Source organism: Prunus dulcis, chromosome 5 (genome assembly GCF_902201215.1).
Source record: "Prunus dulcis chromosome 5, ALMONDv2, whole genome shotgun sequence".
NCBI classification, from domain to species: Eukaryota; Viridiplantae; Streptophyta; class Magnoliopsida; order Rosales; family Rosaceae; genus Prunus; species Prunus dulcis.
In genome coordinates this window covers 10,184,657-10,206,499 of record NC_047654.1, presented here as the reverse complement: position 1 = coordinate 10,206,499, position 21,843 = coordinate 10,184,657, and the positions used below count along the sequence as shown (strand labels likewise).

At 35.3% G+C, this 21,843-nt stretch overlaps 1 protein-coding gene across 1 annotated transcript; it reads right to left on the bottom strand.

The window, feature by feature from the left end:
• Positions 1 to 15,309: 15,309 nt before the first annotated feature.
• LOC117628638 (protein SPIRAL1-like 5) lies at positions 15,310 to 15,750 on the bottom strand. The gene is made up of 2 exons (XM_034361127.1): positions 15,511 to 15,750; positions 15,310 to 15,401 (listed from the first exon to the last, which is right to left on the bottom strand). Exons 1-2 carry the CDS (start codon positions 15,748 to 15,750, stop codon positions 15,327 to 15,329), a joined length of 315 nt encoding a protein of 104 aa, XP_034217018.1. The 3' UTR covers positions 15,310 to 15,326.
• Between the last annotated feature and the right edge of the window lie 6,093 nt (positions 15,751 to 21,843).

The window sequence follows — 21,843 nt, the reverse complement described above, 5'->3', positions numbered from 1 at the left end:
AAGAGCTAAAGTAATGCTTAATTGGGGTTAAATCAATAAGGTAATGCATGGATGAGTCTAACAGCATTTATAAAGGTATATATGGATCATTATAATTGAAAAAAAGCGGGCATAGATATAGAGTAATAGCTTGATTGGCCTACTGCCTTTTATTGGACCCATAGATGAGTTGTATTTCTAGCTTACAGCCTGGTTTTTTAACTAGGTATCCATATTTTACTCAATAAAATATTATCGCTTTTTTTTCAAAAAAAAAAAAAAAAAGAAGAGGGAAAAATCAGTTCATTCAGATACTATTTTTTAGAAAAACAGATAGAGCTGGTGGGTTTTTTTATTTAATAAAATGAGCTCTCTGTTTTTTTTTTTTTTTTTGGTCAAAATTAAAATGAGCTCTTAAGCAGTTAATTTGTGGCATTTTGAGTTCTCTTTGAAGACAATACCATGGGCGGAATCACTATGTGGGCTCTGGTGGGCTGTAGTCTAGTGTTTTTTTTGGTGGGAAAAAAAAAAACCCTTATAAGCCAGTATATCTTAACCCAAAAATAAATAAAAATACACAATTTCATACATTGGCAACACCAATACGCATAGTCAGAGGTTTTTCACATTTGTATATGGTGTCAAAGACTGTCCCAACACCAATAACCCACAATAAGAGTAAAGTCCTTAGCTCTAACTTGTTTTTTTTTTCCATTGATGTTCTTAAAAAGAGAACCATTTTTCTAAATGAAATTCTTCCTTTAGTGAATAATATGGCTCTAATTCTATTTTTTTTTCCTTGTGTTTATAACTAGTGTGGTTTATTCTAATGTAGACTTTTATTTATATATATAAAGCCTATAAAAATTGTAAGTAAAAAAATATTGATCATTGAATTTTAAGCTAATAAACTTTAGTTAATTCACCCGCAGATAAATTTCTAATTCCGCTTGTTGAACAATATCATGTTTTTTTTTTTTACTTCCAACAAATTGATCAATAACAAAAACTATAACATCTAAAGTAGTGATTATATATAATTTTGCTTAGTTTCGATCTTAGAAAGTTGGCAGCGAGAAGTGGTCACGAATTAATGTGTTGAGGTCTTGTCAGCCATTGAGTGCATGGCTGTTTTTTTTAAAGCCTGTTGCAGGGAGTTGATGGGGCAAAATATGATACCACCTATGGCCCTCAAAGTGACATAATAATTTCAACTAGTCATTCAAATTCAATCGACATGAATAGTACTTATATATTCCTATTAAAGCTGCATTATAATTCGATCAGTCATGTCATCAGTTCTAGCTAGTTTTGGACATCAATTGTTCCGAGTGAAATGCAAAACTCAAGATAAAAACTATGAGATTACAAAAGTGCAGAGAGTGTATATATTGGGAAAATAAGTCACGGAGATTTGCATTCCGTGCCATATTAACATTAGAGGACCCGTATAAAAGATACTATTATAAGACAATGCCAACTACTACATATTAGGCATTGTTTTCAGTCCCCAAATAATGCAAAAAGGATTGATAGTCCTTAGTGTCTTTTGTTACTCTTTTTAGAAATTTGTATGAGAGAACAATCATTCCAGTGCTTGACTATTGAGTTAATGACGAGTGAAGGAAAAAAGAGAATGACCATTGAACATCAAAGCATCACAAAGACTTCATATATTACAAAAATCTTATTCTTACACCTCAAATATTTATGTCTTTTTCATTTTTTTCTGCTTAGAGAATCTATTAACAAGACTAAATGACTCAAAAAATTTCTGCCACTAACTAGAGTAATGACCTTGGTTATTGGTCCAGGATATTTATCATGTTTCCCATTGAAATATTTGCCAACAAGTGCAAAGCAAGTTGTAGGTGCATATGTCCATTCACAGCAACATTATTACCTGTGCATGTTGGCCTCACCACACAGCACATAACAGCCATTAACTTGCTTTGCTTTCAAGATCCGATAAGTGGATGTTAATTAAGGAACTGTTTTTGCCTTTAGACCTTTTTTGATATGAGCAATATTGAGGAGAGGAAATCGAATTTAGAACCTCAAATACAGAGGTAAATACTTTTAACTACTTGAGCTACAATGCCGTTGTTTTTGCCTTTAGACCTTGAGCATTAAGCAAGATATATATATATATATATATATATATATATATATATATAAACCTACCTATGATATTCTGATATCTGGGCACCTAAACTCGTATACTTTTAAGTTTCCTCACTGCAATAATGGGGTTGGGTTGGGTTGGATATGAACAATACAGCTGCTTGATCAATAAAAGATGAATATAAATTGTAGAACCTTTTTGAGTCATGAGTCATATGAACAAATTAAGATAAGGTAATGAAATGTTGATGTCAGTTTGAGATGACCTAGGAAAGGATACAACTGGAAAAAGGGAGTAGGTTAGTTGTGACAGACTGAGAAACAAAGGAGCTCTACATATGTATCCTCTTTGTTGAACATAACAGGTAAAAGTATGAAGTGGGACCCAAATTTACAAAAGAGGGAATTCCCCATTGATAACCACATGATGGGACTGAGGAAGATCACCATCCATATATGCAAAAATATATGAGACAAATCTGTTGGATTCATGTTAAAATGAATAAACCAATTACATATAGAATGACCTAATTGTTGTAAAGAAGAATGGGTGAAGCACACATAGCCAACTAGCATTCAAGTTCAACACAAAATCAAACTACACACCCACCAAATCAAACCACACACCCACCAAACCAAACTACACACCTACCAAACCAAATCATACACCCACCAAACCAAGCTATTTGCTTTGCTTATAAATAGGCATTATATTTGCTTGTAATGTGTGATGAAATGAGAGAAGAGGAAGAGAAGGAAGAAAGAGGGTGAGTGAGTGAAGAGAAAGAGAGCATAGAGAAATTCTCCTAGAGAGAAAATTCAGTGAGCCATACATATTGTAAACACTAAAGTTGTAGCCATATTCTTTTATATAGTGAAAAGTTACTGCTGCTGCTCTCCGAGGACGTAGGCATAGCCGAACCTCGTTAAATGCTGTGTCTCATCTACTTTTCGTGCAGCTCAATATTCTCACATATCCCAGTTCATTTTATAACACGTTATCAGCACGAAAAGCTCTCAGGTATAATTTTTTTGTGCTGCACTATTATCTATACAACTAACCATTATGTTGATGTAAGGAAGAAAAGTAGTTGAGGAGTTGTGGTCTGCTAGACAGATATACGAGCAAACTAACTGGAAGGATAAGCTCCCTGCCTCTTACTTTTTCTATTATTTTATTATTTCTCCACACAATTTAATATTCATACTAACATCCAAAGGTAGTGAAGTTTGCAGGTGAAAAGAAGAAAAGCCAACATGATTTGTCTAACTTTCAAACTAATGAATCATGGTTTTGATAAGATTCCACGAAAAAAAAAAAAAAAGGTTGGAAAAGCTTCCTGCAACTTTTAGAATTATTGCCTGAGGTCTTCTGACCATACTAATATATTATATTCATATATATATATATAGTAGTTCTATTATTAGCTTTAACGGACGGTTTTACCTTCTATTTTTTTGTGGTGGTTTTATCCACACACTTATTTTATTTACTGTATGGTGTAGGTTTATTACCCATACAACAGTATCTATTTAAAAGGGTGGTGCGGGTTTATCGTCCACGCCTTTACTTTTATTTAAATGTATGGAGCAGAATTAGTGCCCATACAAGCACGTTTACTTTATCGCAAATTTACTTTTACTTAAAGTATGATGTGGAATTAACCCTCATACTTTATGAATTTACTTTACCGCACATTTAATTTTATTTAAGGTATGGTGCGGGATTAACGTCCATACAACAAGCAATTTAATTTATGAATTTACTTTACCGCACATTTAATTTTATTTAAGGTATGGTGCGGGATTAACGTCCATACAACAAGCAATTTAATTTATGAATTTATTTTACCGCACATTTACATTTATTTAAAGTATGGTGCGGGTTTATCGTCCATACCAGTAATTTATTTACCAGTAATTTATTTTATGGATTAATTGTGTTGTATGATGAGTTTTTACAGTATACAGATCATGACCAGAAGTTCCTTGATCCTCATCATACAATTACATCAGGACTTGAAGATCCTTGATGATGATATTGATATGAGAGCTGGCAGTCTCTCCGGTACTATACTTGTAAACAAGAGATCGGACTTGAAGATCCTTGATCCTTGACATGTAAATAAGGACCTAGAGTTCCTTGATGATGTAACAGTACCGTATTGGTTAAAAGTGCCGTACACATGAATAATAACTGTACTGGCAAATGTACTGCACATATGAATAGATATGTATTCATGACTTGATGAATAGTACTATTCACATGAATAGTGACGTATGCATAAATATTAACCATTTTGGGTAAACCGTCACTATATACAAAAGGGAACCTGCAGTTCCTTAAACTCATGGATGAGCAATTAAATGAGATGCCAGAAGTTTCTCAAAATATGGACAATTATGTAAGGACTTGAAGTCCCGAAATATGTACAGAAAATTGTAAAAATATCCATACCATGAGAATATGTGATTTTGGCCTGAAGTTCAAAATCTAACAGTGTTGAGAACCTAAAGTTCCAACAGTTAAATGGACAACCCTTGAGGTATTATTGCAAATTGTGGTACACCACATATTTCTTTGGCATAAGAGAATGATGAATTTAATAAAGTTCGATTCTGTTATAATCACCTCAAGGAAGAAATATATTTTGTGAATTCCGGTTGTTAAAAATACACCGTGAAATGGATAACATCAGTATAAACCTCAAATAATGAATTGAGGCTCCCCACATATTTTGTTATATCTGGGCCGGAAGCCCATGGATCCAAATATATGAGAGATCCTGAACTTGAAGTTGTGGGTATATAGTAGTTAATGCTCTTCACTACTATATTGTGATATTAGCGTGGCTTTTACTCAATCCATATTTCATGTCCATTTGAAAAGGGCGAATAAATTCTGAGTTTGTGTTTAGCCCGGGCCAGAAGTTACGGGCTCACATGCATTGAAATATGAAATTTGGGAGAGTCGATGTGGTTATTTGAACCTATAAGGCACAAGGTTCCAAACTGTCATTTTGAAAAGACGTAAAAACCACAGGTACAAGTTTAAGAATGTGCGCAATTATTATAACAGGAAAGGAGCATATAACAGATAGATTTTTCCACCTGCAATGAAGGTGCAGGCCCTGTAAAATCTATAAAATTACATTATGTTCTGGAAGCCTCTGAAGGAAGAGGACGGCGCCTCTTAAGCTTAGCCATGAGTCTCTCGTGGTCTCCCAAAATTCTTTCATTTGAGACCTGCAGCATGTCTAGCCTTCTCAGTGTATCAACGGAGTACGAACTCACCAGTTTCAACAAGGCATTATTCTCTCCTTTAAGTTTCTCAACCTCCTGTTGAGACTCATGAAGCATTCTTTGAAGAGACCAATTTTCAGTTGTTAGCTTCTGAACCTCGTTTGCTCTAGCACGCAAACGATCAGCCATGTTAGAAACAGAAGCAGCACTCTGAATGCTAGAAGCCATTGAGTCATCAATAGCCTCTTCCTCAGACCTCCCTGTCAACAGCATTTCATCCATTGGAGTAATGAAATTCCTAGCTACTATGACAGCAGTAGCATCATTCATCATCACAGAATCATTAACTGTGAGATGACGATTTTGGGATACAAAGGATGGACGCCAAACTTTGGCGTCACTGGTTGTTGTGGGAGCATCATTTAAATTGAAATAATTTGGGCAGGAAGAAGAGGAAGCCATTTTAAGAAGGTTTCGAAGAAAGTCTTACAAAAACTAAAGTTTCAGAAAATGAAGGAAGTTGAGTTGAAACGCAGTTGCTCCAATCAAGTTTTGCAAAGGCAATATCTATAGACGAAAATGTGACAACATTTCCAGGATCCCAATATCTTCTCGAATCCCCATATTATCTTTTTCTTTCCCAGAGTCCAAAACTTCACGTGGCCTCTAATAATGCCTGTCGGCACTTTCGGCATTTTCAAGTATTATTTTCGTCAAAGCCGATCTTGCTTTACGGATTTCACGGAGCTACTTTTTCAAAAGTATCCCGAGAATCTCGCAATTTTCCTATGGTTAATTTGAAATTCACCGGTTCTACCTATTCATTGTATTTGTGTATAAATGTGTTACTAACGAAATTTTCTTTGCAGAAGACATCCAGTTTTCTCCATACCTAGTGATGCGATATCTACTTGTTTTTCTTATCAGTAAGCACTCAATATGCCCGAGAAGCAAGACTATCTCTGATCATCCATTCAGGAAGCGAGACTATCCCTGATCACGTTTCGCTACATCAGGGAACTGTGAAGGCGACCTTATGCTCTAATCTCCTGAGGTCCTTCTAGACTAGGAGAAATGAGAGCTTGTTGTTTGCTCCCACCAGCTTCCTTCCTTGATTGCTTACCTTACCTTGCAATCAATATCACAATTTTTGTATCTTTTCTTTCTTTTTATAACTCTCTGTTCATAAGGGATTTTATTTCTTTAGAATGAACATCCGAAGAAAGAATCCATGCAGTGATCCTAACTCTGAGGGTTATTTGTTTTTGACAGAGAGAAGAATTGTGACTTTTGCTCTTGCAGGATATAACTAGATCATCAAGCGCTACTTTATATTTACTGGGCCGATACAAGCTTGAATGATACTTGAGAAAAGTTTCTCCCACCTAAGGATGTAAGCAATACTTGTGTTATTTTATGCTTATATACTTATTTGATATTTTATCTTGAAAGGTAACCAAATGGGGAGATAAGTCCGTTCCAAAAGAATGGCTTGTATGTATCCATGAATTATTAACGTAAATTTTACAGATTGCAAGTTGGATACATTGATAATACACTGCACAGATTAAAGTCTCATAAGAACAAAATATGGGTATAGCAGTGATCAATATGATGCACGCCTGTTGCGTAGCAAATGATGTGGATTGAAGTCCTGAAAGGACAATCCTTTGACATGTCAATATTGATATCGTGCACGCCTAATGCGTAGCAAATTGTATGGGTTAAAGTCCCAGAAATTAATTGACATGTATGTATTAATCTGTAGCATGCCTGCAGCATGACAGATATATGGGTTCTAAATGTTCCAACTCCTAAATGGAGATTATCCACGCCCTACTATAAAATAACGCTCCGTTGGAGGTTATAATCCACATTCTCACATAATAAAAACCCCCTGCAGTGGCTTGGGTACCCAAAAGTAAAGAAATGCTTATAATTGATGTATGCGCATGCACATGAGAATGGTGGGATCATGAATTGATGAATGACAAATTTTGATTTTGGAGTAGCTACTCAAATCATCAATGGGCTGTGTTGATTGGAACCACGTTCAATTATTAAATGTCGACAATATCATTAGCCAAAATGGAATGAGGTAATTCCATTATAGATAAGAATGAACGTGAAAGAACAAACCCACAGTACGAACCCCAAAATTTGTTAATACTGAAAGTTATACTTGGGTGTTCGGAATAGAAGGAAATATAACTACTTTGTATGACACAATGTTTTTGGCATAAACAAGGAATGTTGGGTTTTCTCCATATTTACAAATTCAATTGTGCCCCCTTATTGCACATTTATGGAGACCAACATGTTATCTTTAAAGGTTATTAAAGGCACGGAGCATATTGCCAGAAGCGATTTCCTAAATATGTATAAATAGCTAGGTTAAAGCTATATAATGTGTCATAAAGTTTAATCCTTTTAAACAAAATCCTTGAAAGGATTGAAATTGCATGAAGCAAGTCCCTGAATGACATGTGCCTGAAGCACAAAATCTGTACTCAATGTTAATGTACATAAATTGCCTCAGTGAGTATATTGATTATAATGTGTTTGCAACACATTAAAGCTTCTCAAGAGTTCCAGAAATATTTGTCTCGACTTAAAGATCGAGCATTATGCCAACGAGATTCTTGCTTATACTAAGAAAGTATTGAAGCATTTTTATGAGGATTATCCGTTGGACACTTTAAGGATTTTTCGGAAGTATATTGGACCGGACATCATATTTTCCAGATAGGGCTCAACTCCATCACCATCATTTTGGGATGATGTGAGGTATATTTGATGCTATCTCCACATAACACCATGTACGGGCATATTCTTTCAAGTGAACTTACAAATAGCCCAAGTTTTGTTGGAAACGCGGACTCTGAAAAATTTTATGATTTACATAGAGATAGCTCACTGGAAATATATTTACTTACTCAACTACGAGAATTATTAATGGCTACATCCTCCACTCACTCTGAAAGATTCTCACTCTAAAAGATAGTCATGAAGACATCAGGGGGAGATATTAATCAGGGGGAGCATCCAGAAGTATGCTATACAGATTGTTGTACTCTTCTTTCTTCCTTCCATCAGTTTTCTACCTCACTAGGTTTTCTCCAAGCAAGGTTTTAATGAGGCAACCAATCTCGGGACATGTGGTCTCCAAGGGGGAGTGTTGTAAAGAAGAATGGGTGAAGCCCACATAGCCAACTAGCATTCAAGTTCAACACAAAATCAAACCACACACCCACCAAATCAAACCACACACCCACCAAACCAAACTACACACCTACCAAACCAAATCACACACCCACCAAACCAAGCCATTTGCTTTGCCTATAAATAGGCATTATATTTGCTTGTAATGTATGATGAAATGAGAGAAGAGGAAGAGAAGGAAGAAATAGGGTGAGTGAGTGAAGAGAAAGAGAGCAGAGAGAAATTCTCATAGAGAGAAAATTCAGTGAGCCATACATATTGTAAACACTAAAGTTGTAGCCATATTATTTTATATAGTGAAAAGTTACTGCTGCTGCTCTCCGAGGACGTAGACATAGCCGAATCTCGTTAAATGCTGTGTCTCATCTACTTTACGTGCAGCTCAATATTCGCACATATTCCAGTTCATTTTATAACACTAATCATGATACGTTCTTCTTATTATTATTATTTAATGTTGAAGTAAAGAAACAGAGAATATTTTGACATAGCCAAAATGCAGTTGCATAAGACTAGTGCACAAATCTTGACAGCTTGTTAACAACCTGAGCTAGACTTTTAAGCAAACATCTTCTCAACAATTGTTCATATATATATAAAACAAAATGAACAACCTTGTATTTTATTTTTGGCCAAAACAATCGTGTAATTTGATGAGACATATTATGAAAGGAAAATGCTTGGCTTTTAAAAATTGAGGAGGAGCTCCTCCTTACAATCAATGTGGTTTTCACTCTTGTCAAATTTTTTAAATTTTTAAATTTTTTTTTTTTGAAACTTTGTCAATGTTGTTTGAATTTGACAAGTGTCAGAATTCCATTGGTTTTAAGGAGGAGCTCCTCCTCAATTTTAAGGGAGAAATTATAGAATATTACAGTAATATGGCCACATAGTACATCTTGTATACATGTTATAATACGGGTAGACGACATGATTTATTTTTTCCCATTTTAGAGAATAGTATCAATAAATATCCACTTATATTATAACACGTTGTTAAGTTGAGGGTTGTTAGGTTGAGGATTCTTAGAATTGGCTTTCCTTGCCCAATGTACTTCATGTAATTCCTCTTAGCTATCTTTATAATATGTGTTGATGCTTTATGAATACTGAGTTTCTGAGTGAACAATTTTTGGTGTGTGTTCGTATTTGTTTGACTTGTCATACTCTGTTTGATACTCTTGTGATCTATGATGAATGTTCACACACTTTTCACTCTAGTTGTTGCTAGCACTGGGGATGCTTAGATTGACAAATCCTTCTGAGTGCTAGGGTGTCACTTAGCCTTCTTCTAGGATTGCAAGTGTTATGAATCTGTGTATATGTTGCTTGTTCATAGGTCTATGACTAGTCATATTGTTACTATGAATAGTTAATCATTGTTGTCTTAGATCTATCCATTGGAGTTTTAATTTACTCCCTTCACCTAAGTACCAATTTAATATGTGTACAAGATGTCATATTGTCACTAGGAATATTTAATCATTGTTGTCTTAGATCTATCCATTAGAGTTTTAATTTATTCCCTTCACCTAAGTACCAATTTCATATGTGTACAAGATGTACCACGTGACCGTGCTACTATAGAAGCAAAGAACTCCTAGTTGTTTTGGGCACCTTAGGTTGTGATCTGGGTCATAACTCGTCCAATGTAGTGGCTCTAGGTCCATTAGAAATTACTCCATTGAAGACTTTGGTCCATGTCAAATAAGGGTCCATAAGAACTAGATAGTATAAGCCCTGAGTCTAATAAGCCATTAGTGGACATGGACAACTTCAAATCAAAACCCAATAAGCCCTACAACATTTTGTGTGTGTACCTTCTTTTTATTTTTGATAAAGTGAAGGAGGAGAGATTCAAACACAAAATCTTAGGTGTTTGTACCCAATTGATTAACTAATTAGATTGTTAATTGCTTGTAATTAATATCAAACAAACCTCCTCATTCCTCTCAATTTTGCAAAAACTAATGGTAAAATGTTTGGTAAAATTACTAAGAAAGGTGGAAACATAATCTGCCTTTTATAAATTTGGAATGCTTCCAACTTAATTATCTTGGTGTTGTTTGGGTTCTTTTTGCAGATATGTGGGTTTTATGTGTTTTTTTGTAGGTTCCTGTGTGGCTGCGGTTTTCCCCTTAACCTGGGCTTCGACGGTAGTGTTCTTGTTTTCGTGGTGGCGACGATGTCGACTCTACTTGTTGTCATCTCGGTTGGTTTTGTAGTTTTTTGTTGTTGTTGTAATAATTACATCAACTCTTTTGTGAGTTGGGTGTTTTGTTTGTAGTTGAGTCTCTAGTTGTATTTTTACTTGTGAGAGTTTAAAATTTGTAGTTGTATTGGTAGTTTCGGACGCTATGGTCCATGTTTGATTTGTTTAGGTTTGTGGCTTTCATGCTTAATTTGTTTGGTTTTATGCTACTATTAGTGGAGATATGTTGAGAGACATTTGTTTGGACGTTATAGTTTTGTACTTCATTTTTTGGTGTAATCGTTACATAGTCATGACATTATCACTCATTTTATGTTATGAGACATTTATCTACAATCGTTCACTCGTATTATAAAGGCTTATTAGTTAAAATACTCTCTAAAACTTTGGTCAAATCTCACTTTGCACCCTGAAACTAAAAGTGACCCATATATCCACTTTGACCGTGGTTTCAGGTTTCACTTTGCCCCATACCATCAACTTTGTTCCTAACCTTGTTAAAAAGCAGGGGTAATTTCGTCTTTTTGTCCCATATGGCATAAAAACATTTTTTTTAAAATTGAAAATTCTCTTAAATAATTAAAAATTAAAAATTAATAAATACAAAATAAAAATAAAAATAAACCCAGTAACTTCGTCCCCTACCCTCACCACCCATCTCCACCCATCCCCACTTCGATGTCACCACCACCTCTTCACCTTCTTGCACCCCACCCCCACCAACACCTCAGCCCACCTACCAGATCAACCACTCTAAGAGCAACTCCACCCATTTGCCCTTAGCCATGGCAAGGGTGGAGCTAGGGCAGCCACTATTCACGTGAATAGTGGCTGCCCTTGCAAATAGTATTTTGTGTTTCCACCCATTGCTATGGCTAAGGGCAATTACTATTCATTTTTTTGTTTTTTTTCACAAATTTTTTAATAAAAATAATTAATTTAGATAATATTTTGGGATAATATTTTTGGGTTCGTACATATCAATATTTATTATAAAATTCACATCTCAATCAGATAAAATTTTGGTATTTATAGGAAGATAAAAAAAAGAGTTTTTTTTTGGTTTTTTTATTTAAAAAATTCAATTTTTTTCATTTTTTTATTGCACAAAAATTGGCTGCCGTTGGATTGGAGAAAAAAATCTGATCGGAGAGCCCAGAGTGCGACACGTGGACTTTTAGTGGTACTGTAGCGCCAGACACTGTAGCATACTGTAGCACTGCGGCACTGTAGCGATGACGTCAGCACTAAAACGAGGGCTGGAGCTCGGGCCAACCTTGCCCTCGGGCCAGCCCAGGTTGCTGAGTCCCACCTTGCGCTCGGACCTGGACTGTGTGCTGGAACACTTTTTTTTTTTTTTCTCCCCTAGCCTCGAGCTGGGCTGTGCCACTGGAGTTGGTCTAACAATCCCCATCTCCCATCTCTCTTAGACCATGAAACCCACCCCATCCCCACAACTACTCTCCTCGGACAAACCCCACCACTGCACAACCACCAACCACCTCCACCCAATCACCTCCAACACATTTATCCACCAACCACAAACCACACAACTCCAAAACGCCAACCTGCACCCAACCACCTTTAGCAAATCCATCCTTACCCAGCCACCCCAATTGATCCAACACCCCAAATTGCAACCCCTAACTGATACCCCACCCCATATATACACAAACCCAACTATTCCCCACCCCTTTTCTAGCTCAGGAAAAGAGACTAGATGCTTTAATTTTACGCACATCAGAGGTTTTTATCTATTTGGAAGAAAATTTGAGACTTACACTGCAAAGTATGTCTAATAAAGCAATTGCTTTGGATGAATTAGAAGAGATGCATCAGCATGTATGAATTAGAAGGGCTTACAACAAGCAAGACCAAGCACTGAAAGAAGAAGAAAAGAAAAAGAAAAAATAGAAAGTGGACTGCTGGAGAAGGAAGAATATAACATTTTTTTTAAATCCATATAAGAGTATAATAAATACTATCATTGTACATAGATTACACAAAAACACAACTTGTTCTAGTGGTAAGGACTCGTTATTGGAATTGGAGGTCAGAGTTTAAATCCCCTTGCACCAATACTCTTAATATTTCTATTTGTTTAACCTTTGAATAGAGGTGGGCTCCACAATTTGCTAAATTACTCTCTCATATTGGATGGAAAATATCCATTTATGATGAAAAGACAAAACTATCCCTGTCATATCAACATTTGTAGCGAAGTTGACGACATGGAGTAAAGTGAAACGCAAAACCCAGTTCAGCCCAATCCATTATGCAATTAATTAAATTTGAGCTAGAGTGTCTAAAGTCCGAATCGACCCGTTTGAGCCTAAAAAAGCCTGACCGCATGCCCACAAATTTTTTGTGAAGAGACTTTGACAAATCCAAAGGTCAAGTAAGTTCAATTTTTGACCAAAAATGTTAACCCGAATAAACCTGTTGGCCCACCTCCTTACCCAAGTTTTGAAATATTTGCAGTTGTTTTACTCGTGTCATGGTACAATTTAGTATAAATTTGATGTTAGTTATTAAGGTAATTGAGCTACTTTGTTTGATTAATGGAAGATTGCAAGATAAAACACACAGTATTTGTTATAGGAAGAAAAAATATTGACCCCAAAAAAAAAAAAAGTAAACAAAATCATATGTAGCTAAAGATTATAGTAAGAGTTGTTGGCTTGAGCAATGGCGAGCATTTAAACATTGAAGACCCTTTTTTATTCAGACATTAAAAACTAAATATAGGTCATGTCAGGCATGAACTGGTTTTTTCTAGCACAGCCTATTTTGTGCTAGTGCCTGGCATGGTACATTCTATATCTGTACTGAGAGCACGACAAGGTTGGGCCAAAGTATTTACACAGCTAGATGTATACAAAAAAAAAAATATATATATATATATATATAGAATATTTGAGCAACACTATATATATATAATTATTCTTCATCGGCATATTCGCACGATATTATCTTGCGGATGTCATTATAAATAAACAAGAATGCAGAAAATAATAATACAAAATATATGACGTCCGCATAATAATAATGTCTGGATGTCCACATAAAAGAATTTTGACCTAGAAAAACTCTAGATGTCTAAGATTTGCAACTCCATCCAAGTCATCTATATAAAACCAGATTTTGTAGGAATTAATGGAACGTCCATAAAAATGGCTCTTCATATCTCTCTTGGTTTGTCACCTGTCACTTATATATCTTGTCCAATAAATTTTTGTAATTTTATAAGCTATATATTCTAGTCAGGCAGATAACAGTAGTATTATAATATAAAAACACTGAAAACCAGGATCCAGGATTTGAGGAGCTACTTGTTGAGTGCTCCAAATGATAGCTCCACATACCAACCAACAAGCCTAGCTAGCTACTTAGCTAGATAACTAGCCAATATTAAGCAGCATATAGGTAATATTCAGCTTGAGGTGCGTGAGTTAAGCATAATTTAGCATAACCAAGCATAATTACGATTCGCATTCTCTCTCTCTCTCTCTCTCTCTCTCTCTCTCTCTCTCTCTCTCTCACATAAACTGGAGTAGGTTTATGTCTACTCAGTTAAACACAATATAAGGAAAAAGTTGGTTCCCATCACAAACTCTTAATTTCCATTATAGAACACCCACAAAACAAAGTTCGAGGATGAAAAAAAGAAGGGAAAGTACTAAGTTTGTTCAAGTTTTATGAATCTATGATTTAAAATAGCTACATATAACACAATTTACACATGAAGTTGTTTGCAAAAATCATTAATCATTAAAAAAAAAAAAAGAACAAAAACACAATACCTATAGCATGAAATTACTGAAATTAATGGAATATATTTTGATTTATTGTTTATTTAATTCCATGGCCATAAATGAAAAAATAATAATAATAACACATGTGAAGATATATTCTGAGAATTCAAACAAACAAGGGAAACCTTTTTTATTAGTACAACAGAAAGACAGAGAGACCAAATCATGAGAGTAGACCCAAAACATGAACTCATGTACGTTTCTATATAATAAACAAGGGAAAAGAAAAAGAAAAGAGAAGCAAGCACCAATTCGATAATATTAGTGGTCGGAGAGAGGTATCTTTGTTCAAAGTTCAAAGAAACCAAAACGGATCCGTTTTGGCCAAGCTACATCTATATACATAATTGAACCATATCAAAATTTAAACACGAAAATAAGCTCAAAATAGATTTATATATATATATATATATATATATGACAAGCTTAGGATACCCAAATATAGCAGGCTAATTAACCTAATCTTGTATCTTCGAATTTGGAAGCTCATAGATGCCTGCAGGATTCAGTGTTTATCATCACACCCAGTTCTTGATCTATCGATCCTCGTCTTCCCATTCCCCCAAAAGAAAAAAAAGAAAAAGAAAAAGGTACCTGCCTTGCAAATCTCACACTTCAAGGGACTGATGAACCCCTCTTATTATACACATTTTTTGTTTTGTCCAAAACCCACATAATCTAGCCATTAAAATATATATAGGTAGAGAAGGTGGGAAATATTCAGAAGTTTTTCACTTGTCTCCAAACAAGTACCCAAGTGAGGAATCTCCCCCAGGAACTGAATTAACTTTTGTTGTTGGACGATCCTGAAATAAATATACATAGATCATGTGGTATATATTACAAGTAAGCTCAGGTAATTCCCTAATAAAACACATCTTGCACATAAATTAATATAATATATGAAAAACTTACAGTTAAGAAGTTCCCGGAATTTTGGCCTTCAGCTCTGTGATAGTTATTGGAAACTGCTGCCTTTTCTTTTTCAGCAGAGTGAGGGGTACCTGGAGGCTTTTCAGTGACGGTGTCCAAGCTATCGATGCCATAAGGGGGTGTTATCGGCTTAGATGGCGGAGGTGGGCTTTGTTGCTCATCGGAGCCAAACAAGTACCCCAATGAACTTTGTCCACCACCATAGCTCCCACCTCTACTCATGGCTGCTGCTGCTGCTTAATTTCAAGATCGATCTTAAAAGCTGTTAGGTATGGGAGAAACAAAGAGAACCCTAATTTATATATATAAGCAATATATACAATTATGTGAGAAATGTGTGTGCAAATACTTTTCGGATGTTGATGATGATGCACAATACCTAATTTGTCTTTATTTTCTTTACTGAATAGTAATTTATATAAATCACCTTTAATTTCAAGGTGCATATAATTTAATCTAGAAAGGGGCATCCGATGGATATACTGCCTTCTTTGCATGATATATATGTCTCCATGTAAATACAATCGTTTGTATATATATGCTGTATATATGGAAGTTTCTCTCTTAAATATAACATTTCTATAAATTTGTGTAGTGTAGGAAGTACTATGCATGCACGGTGCACGGTATGCATTTTTTTTTATTTTTTATTTTTTATATTAATGAGAGTGTGAGATTCGAACTTGAAAAGACACTATGTAGTCACGCTATGTATTTTGTTAATGTGTCAACTTCCTATAATTAGTCAATGGGTTCCCACCACTTCCACCCTCCCTATGGTACCCCACTTCGAACTCGTTCGAACTTCAATGTAACCAAAAAAAAAAAAAAAACTTCCTATAATTAGTAAAATTAATATTTTGTTTAGAAAAAAAAAATTACTTTAAAACAGTTACTTTGCAAGGTAGTCATGTTCAGACCATATATTATCGAATCCTCTCAACTGGACATGTGGAATGAGTAGCCTGTAACGTAAAGGCCCACATGGCCCATCCCAGTTCCTGGAACTCACAGCAACCATCAGCAAGGGTTATCTTTTGGCAGCCTCACTCGCCGATCTGACTCAACGAAGGCACATGTTGTGCCACTTTCATGTCAAGACACATGGCAACCCCTCAGGCGATGTTCACAGTCCCACATTGAAACTACAACCCAAGGTGCTCCACCTTTTTTGTCTATAAATATGGCTCTTGCCCTAATGCATATAACTTGGTACTAGAATCCTTACTATGTCCAATTACTCTCACTCCATCCTAAGCTAACTTCAGCATTGAAAAGCCTTCAACCGTTACCGCACCGGTGCCTAAAGCTTTACCGTTGTTCTATTCTTTCTTGTAGATCCTTCCCATTATATACCTGTTGTAGGTCCATGCTACCGAAGACATATCACGGTAACCCCTCAGGCGATGTTCACAGTCCCACATCGAAACTACAACCCAAGGTGCTCCACCTTTTTTGTCTATAAATATTGCTCTTGCCCTAATGCATATAACTTGGTACTAGAATCCTTACTATGTCTAATTACTCTCACTCCATCCTAAGCTAACTTAAGCATTGGAAAGCCTTCAACCGTTACCGCACCGATGCCTAAAGCTTTACCGTTGTTATATTCTTTCTCGTAGATCCTTTCCATTATATACCTGTCGTAGGGTCCATGCTACCGAAGACATATTGCGGCAACCCCTCAAGCGATGTTCACAGTCCCACATCGAAACTACAACCCAAGGTGCTCCACCTTTTTTGTCTATAAATATTGCTCTTGCCCTAATGCATATAACTTGGTACTAGAATCCTTACTATGTCCAATTACTCTCACTCCATCCTAAGCTAACTTAAGCATTGGAAAGCCTTCAACCGTTACCGCACCGATGCCTAAAGCTTTACCGTTGTTCTATTCTTTCTTGTAGATCCTTCCCATTATATACCTGTCGTAGGTCCATGCTACCGAAGACATATCACGGTAACCCCTCAGGCGATGTTCACAGTCCCACATCGAAACTACAACCCAAGGTGCTCCACATTTTTGTCTATAAATATTGCTCTTGCCCTAATGCATATAACTTAGTACTAGAATCCTTACAATATCCAATTACTCTCACTCCATCCTAAGCTAACTTAAGCATTGGAAAGCCTTCAACCGTTACCGCACCGATGCCTAAAGCTTTGCCGTTGTTCTATTCTTTCCTACAAATCCTTTCCATTATATACATGTCGTAGTCGTAAAGTCCACACTACCGAAGACATATCGCTTCTAAGTTGTTTTCATTTTGAACATCAACAAGATACAATTATAATAAGTTGGTTGAATGTCAAACTAAAGTGAGCTAGATTGGCCTTTGAAAGCGATTATTATAACCATAATATAGAACTAGTGGTATATGATTACAGAACTAGATAGAAAGTTATAATGACCTAGTTTCTGCTAACCCTTGTTTAAGTTATTAGATTCTTAGCCGACAAACTATCAATTTTTATCCTCTTATTGATTAAACATGAAATCAATTATAAAATACTTGTAGCTCTTTCAGCATCCAGTCATGGACTTAAAGATTAGGCTAACTGCATCTAATCGCACCCTATTTTGAAATAGTATGTATAAAACAGTGATATAATAAGTTACATAACTATAATCCAAACCACTATAATAGTGGGTCCTTTCCATATATCATGTGTTTTAAATTCACTATAATCCATAATATGTTAATTGTCATTAACTAGACAGGCTCATGGGATTCTTGGGCCTAATTGCCTAAACTACAACATTTTAAGACCAAAAGTAGTGCTTAATTGGCGTAGCTTGATTGACTCCAAAGCAGTAGTTTCTGACCTTTTGAGCTCAAACTTCCAACAAATTGATCAATAACAAAGACTAACTTCTAAAGTAATGATTATATAATTTTGCTTATATAGTTTCGATCCTAGGAACTTGGCAGAGTTGAAGTGGCATGAATTAATGTGTTGAGGTCTTGTCAGCCATCGAGTGCATGGAGTTGATGGAGCAAAATATGATACCCACTATGGCCCTCAAAGTGACATAATAATTGTCAACCAGTCATTCAAATGCAGTCGAGCATGAATAATGTACGTATATATATTCCTGTTAAAGCTGCATTAATTATATCAGTCACGTCATCTGTTCTAGGAAGTTTTGGACATCAATTGTTCGGAGTAAAATGCAAAACTCAAGATAAAAACTATGAGATTACAGAAGTGCAGAGAGTGCAGAGTTTTGCACGAGAGAACAATAATTCCAGTACTTGACTACTGAGTCAATGACAAAGTGTTGGAAAAAAGAGAATGACCATTGAACATCAAAGCATCACAAAGACCTCATATATTACAAAAATCTTATTCTTACACCTCAAATATTAATGTCTTTTTCTTTTTTTCTTTTTGTTCTGCTTAGAGAATCTATTAACAAGACTAAATGACTCGAAAAATTGTCTGCCGCTAGTAATGACCTTGGTTATTTGGTCCAGGATATTTATCATCTAGGTGCATATGTCCATTCATAGCAACATTATTATCCGTACATGTTGGCCTCAGCACACAGCACATAGCCATTAATTTGCTTTGCTTTCAAGATCCGATTGGACGTTAATTAAGGAACTGTTTTTGTCTTTACATCTTTTTTGATATAACCGATATTGGAGAGGAGTAATGGAATTTAGGATTTCATGCAAGAATAATTACTCTTAACTACTTGAGCTACGAGCAAATTGTTTTTATTTTTTATTTTTAGCTTTAGACCTTAAGCATTAAGCAACTGAGCAAGATATATATACCACACAATATATTCACATATAAACCTACCTATGATATTCTGAAGTTCAGGCACCTAAACTTCCTCACTGCAATAATGGGGTTGGATATGAACAACACAGCTGCTTGTCCAATCAAAAATGAATATAAATTGTGGAACCCTTTTGAGTTAAGAGTCATATGAACAATTTAAGATAAGATAATGAAATATTGATGGAAATTTAAGATGACCTACGAAAGGATAGAACTGGAAAAACGGAGTAGGTTGGTTGTGACAGAGTGATAAATAAAGGAGCTCTGCATGTACCTGATGAGGGTTGGTTCGGTTGGTAAGATTTTTGTACTGTATATAATTTTATCAGTATTTGAGTTTTGTTGTTAACAGTTTTTTGTCGGTGCGCGATTTGTAATTTCGTACATAAATCTATTTCGATGGCAACTGGGAGTTGGGTGCCACGTGTAAGTCCTTCCGGCTTAAGATTGTGGGTCTGCCTTGACACTGGTGGTGAGAGTAGTCAATTTATCCCTAAACTTTTTGTAAATAAAATAAAAAGAAAAAGAAAAAAAACACTACATCTTTACTCAACATAATTAACAGGTAAAAGTATGAAGTGGGTCCCAAATGTGCAAAAGATGGAATCCCCCATTGATAACCACATGATGGGGGACTGAGGAAGATCACCATCCATATATGCAAAAATATGTGAGACAAATCTGTTGGATTCATGTAAAATTGAATAAATCAATTACATATAGAATGACCTAATCATGATATATGTCTTTTTCTTTTCTTTTCCTTTTTAATGTTGAAGTAAAGAAACAGAGAATATTTTGAATATAAACCTCAGGTGTTTGTACCCAATGGATTCACTAATTAGTATTAGGGCCGCCCTTGGGTGGTCGCGAAGGGCATTGGAGGCCTCAAATTTTATATATTATATATATATATATATATATATATATACACACACCAAGCGTCTAACTTATTTCAAAAAAGTAAATTTAAGTTTTAGCCACAAAAAATCTTTCACTTTTAGAAAAAGCTAAAACTTTTTCAAAAAAGACAAAAAAAACCTCTTAACTTTCAAACCAAAGATATGCAAATGTAAAGAATTCCTTAGGAAATTCAAAAATAAATAAGGGCAATTTTGTCCATTTTAGCTTCTTTTAAAAAATTTCTCTCTCCTTTGGCCTTTTCCAAAGTCTCCCCGCTTTCCTCTTTCCATAAGACTTTGGTTCTCCTACTGCTAGGTTCTCCATGGAACATGCTCTCTATTTAATCCACCATATTGTTCTCTATTCTCCCAATCTCTCTTCAATCTATTATTTTTAGTTTCTCTCATCCCTCTTTTCTCATATTGTAACCCTAAAAGAATCGATCTCTCATTGAAAAACTCACAATTTTTCTTTCTTGATCTTTGTCTTTGAGATTGATGATGACAAAGAAGAGATCAGCATGAGAATTTGAAAAGATAATCAAATTTATGAATTTTTCTTTATATTTTTTCCTATCCAGCAAACTATTTTTTTCCACCCAATAAAACTTGATTTAGGAACAAAACACTAAAACAGAGCAACCCCTCTATCCAATATTCAATTTCCAATGGGAACAAAACACAGAGAGACTCGTAACATACTCACTCACGCACAAACCCATAAAGTAGTTCTTGTTTCTTAAATCCCAAAAAAAAAAAAAAAACATGCGTTGTGAATTCTTTCTATTTTCTTTATATTTTTTTATATTCTAATTTTGAATTGCATGTATTCTAATTATTTTTTTACGTAGCAGTCTTTGTGGGAAAAGGCTCCCTTATGGTCTCTGTTGAGTCTTGTTCTTGCTTTTATTTCTTAAATTGTTGTTCGGGCTTGGCCTCTATCTTTTGTTAGGTTGGTTTGTTGAATGTTAGATGCTATTTGACTATGTATGGACCTAATATGATTTTTGTTTTTTATGGTTCATGTACTTTGCTTTGTTAGAGTGAAATTATTATGTTTAAACTAAGGGTTGGTATGGTCTGATTTGATCCGATTCCCACCCAAATTGAAACTGGAACTGAAACTATCCATATGGGCAGTCCTGATCTCTTGGACCCCTGTAGTCCAAGAGATTTATGGTCACTCACCGTTGGATGTAAATTCAACGGTTGACTTGAATCGGGTAATAATCATTTATGTCATATTGCATTTATATATATTATTTTGAACCATTGGATTAATATCCAACGGTGGGTGACCACAATCTCTTGGACTCCTGTGGTCCAAGAGATCGGGACTGTCCATATGGGTTATAAAACTGAACCACAAGCCTGTTTGGTTTTCAGTTTTTCCTGTTGTGGACAATAATCTTTTTTTTTTATTTATTACAAAATTCAACTAAAATTTTATTTTTCAGGACTCAAAAATTCACAAATGGCTTAAAATTAAGTTTGGGAAAAGATTAGTCATGGACTTAGAAATTTAGTATTGGGCTTAAATATTTTAAAAAATACATAGCCGATTTGGTTTTTTCACTACAAAAATGATAACCATAACTAGACCAAATTGGTATGGTCT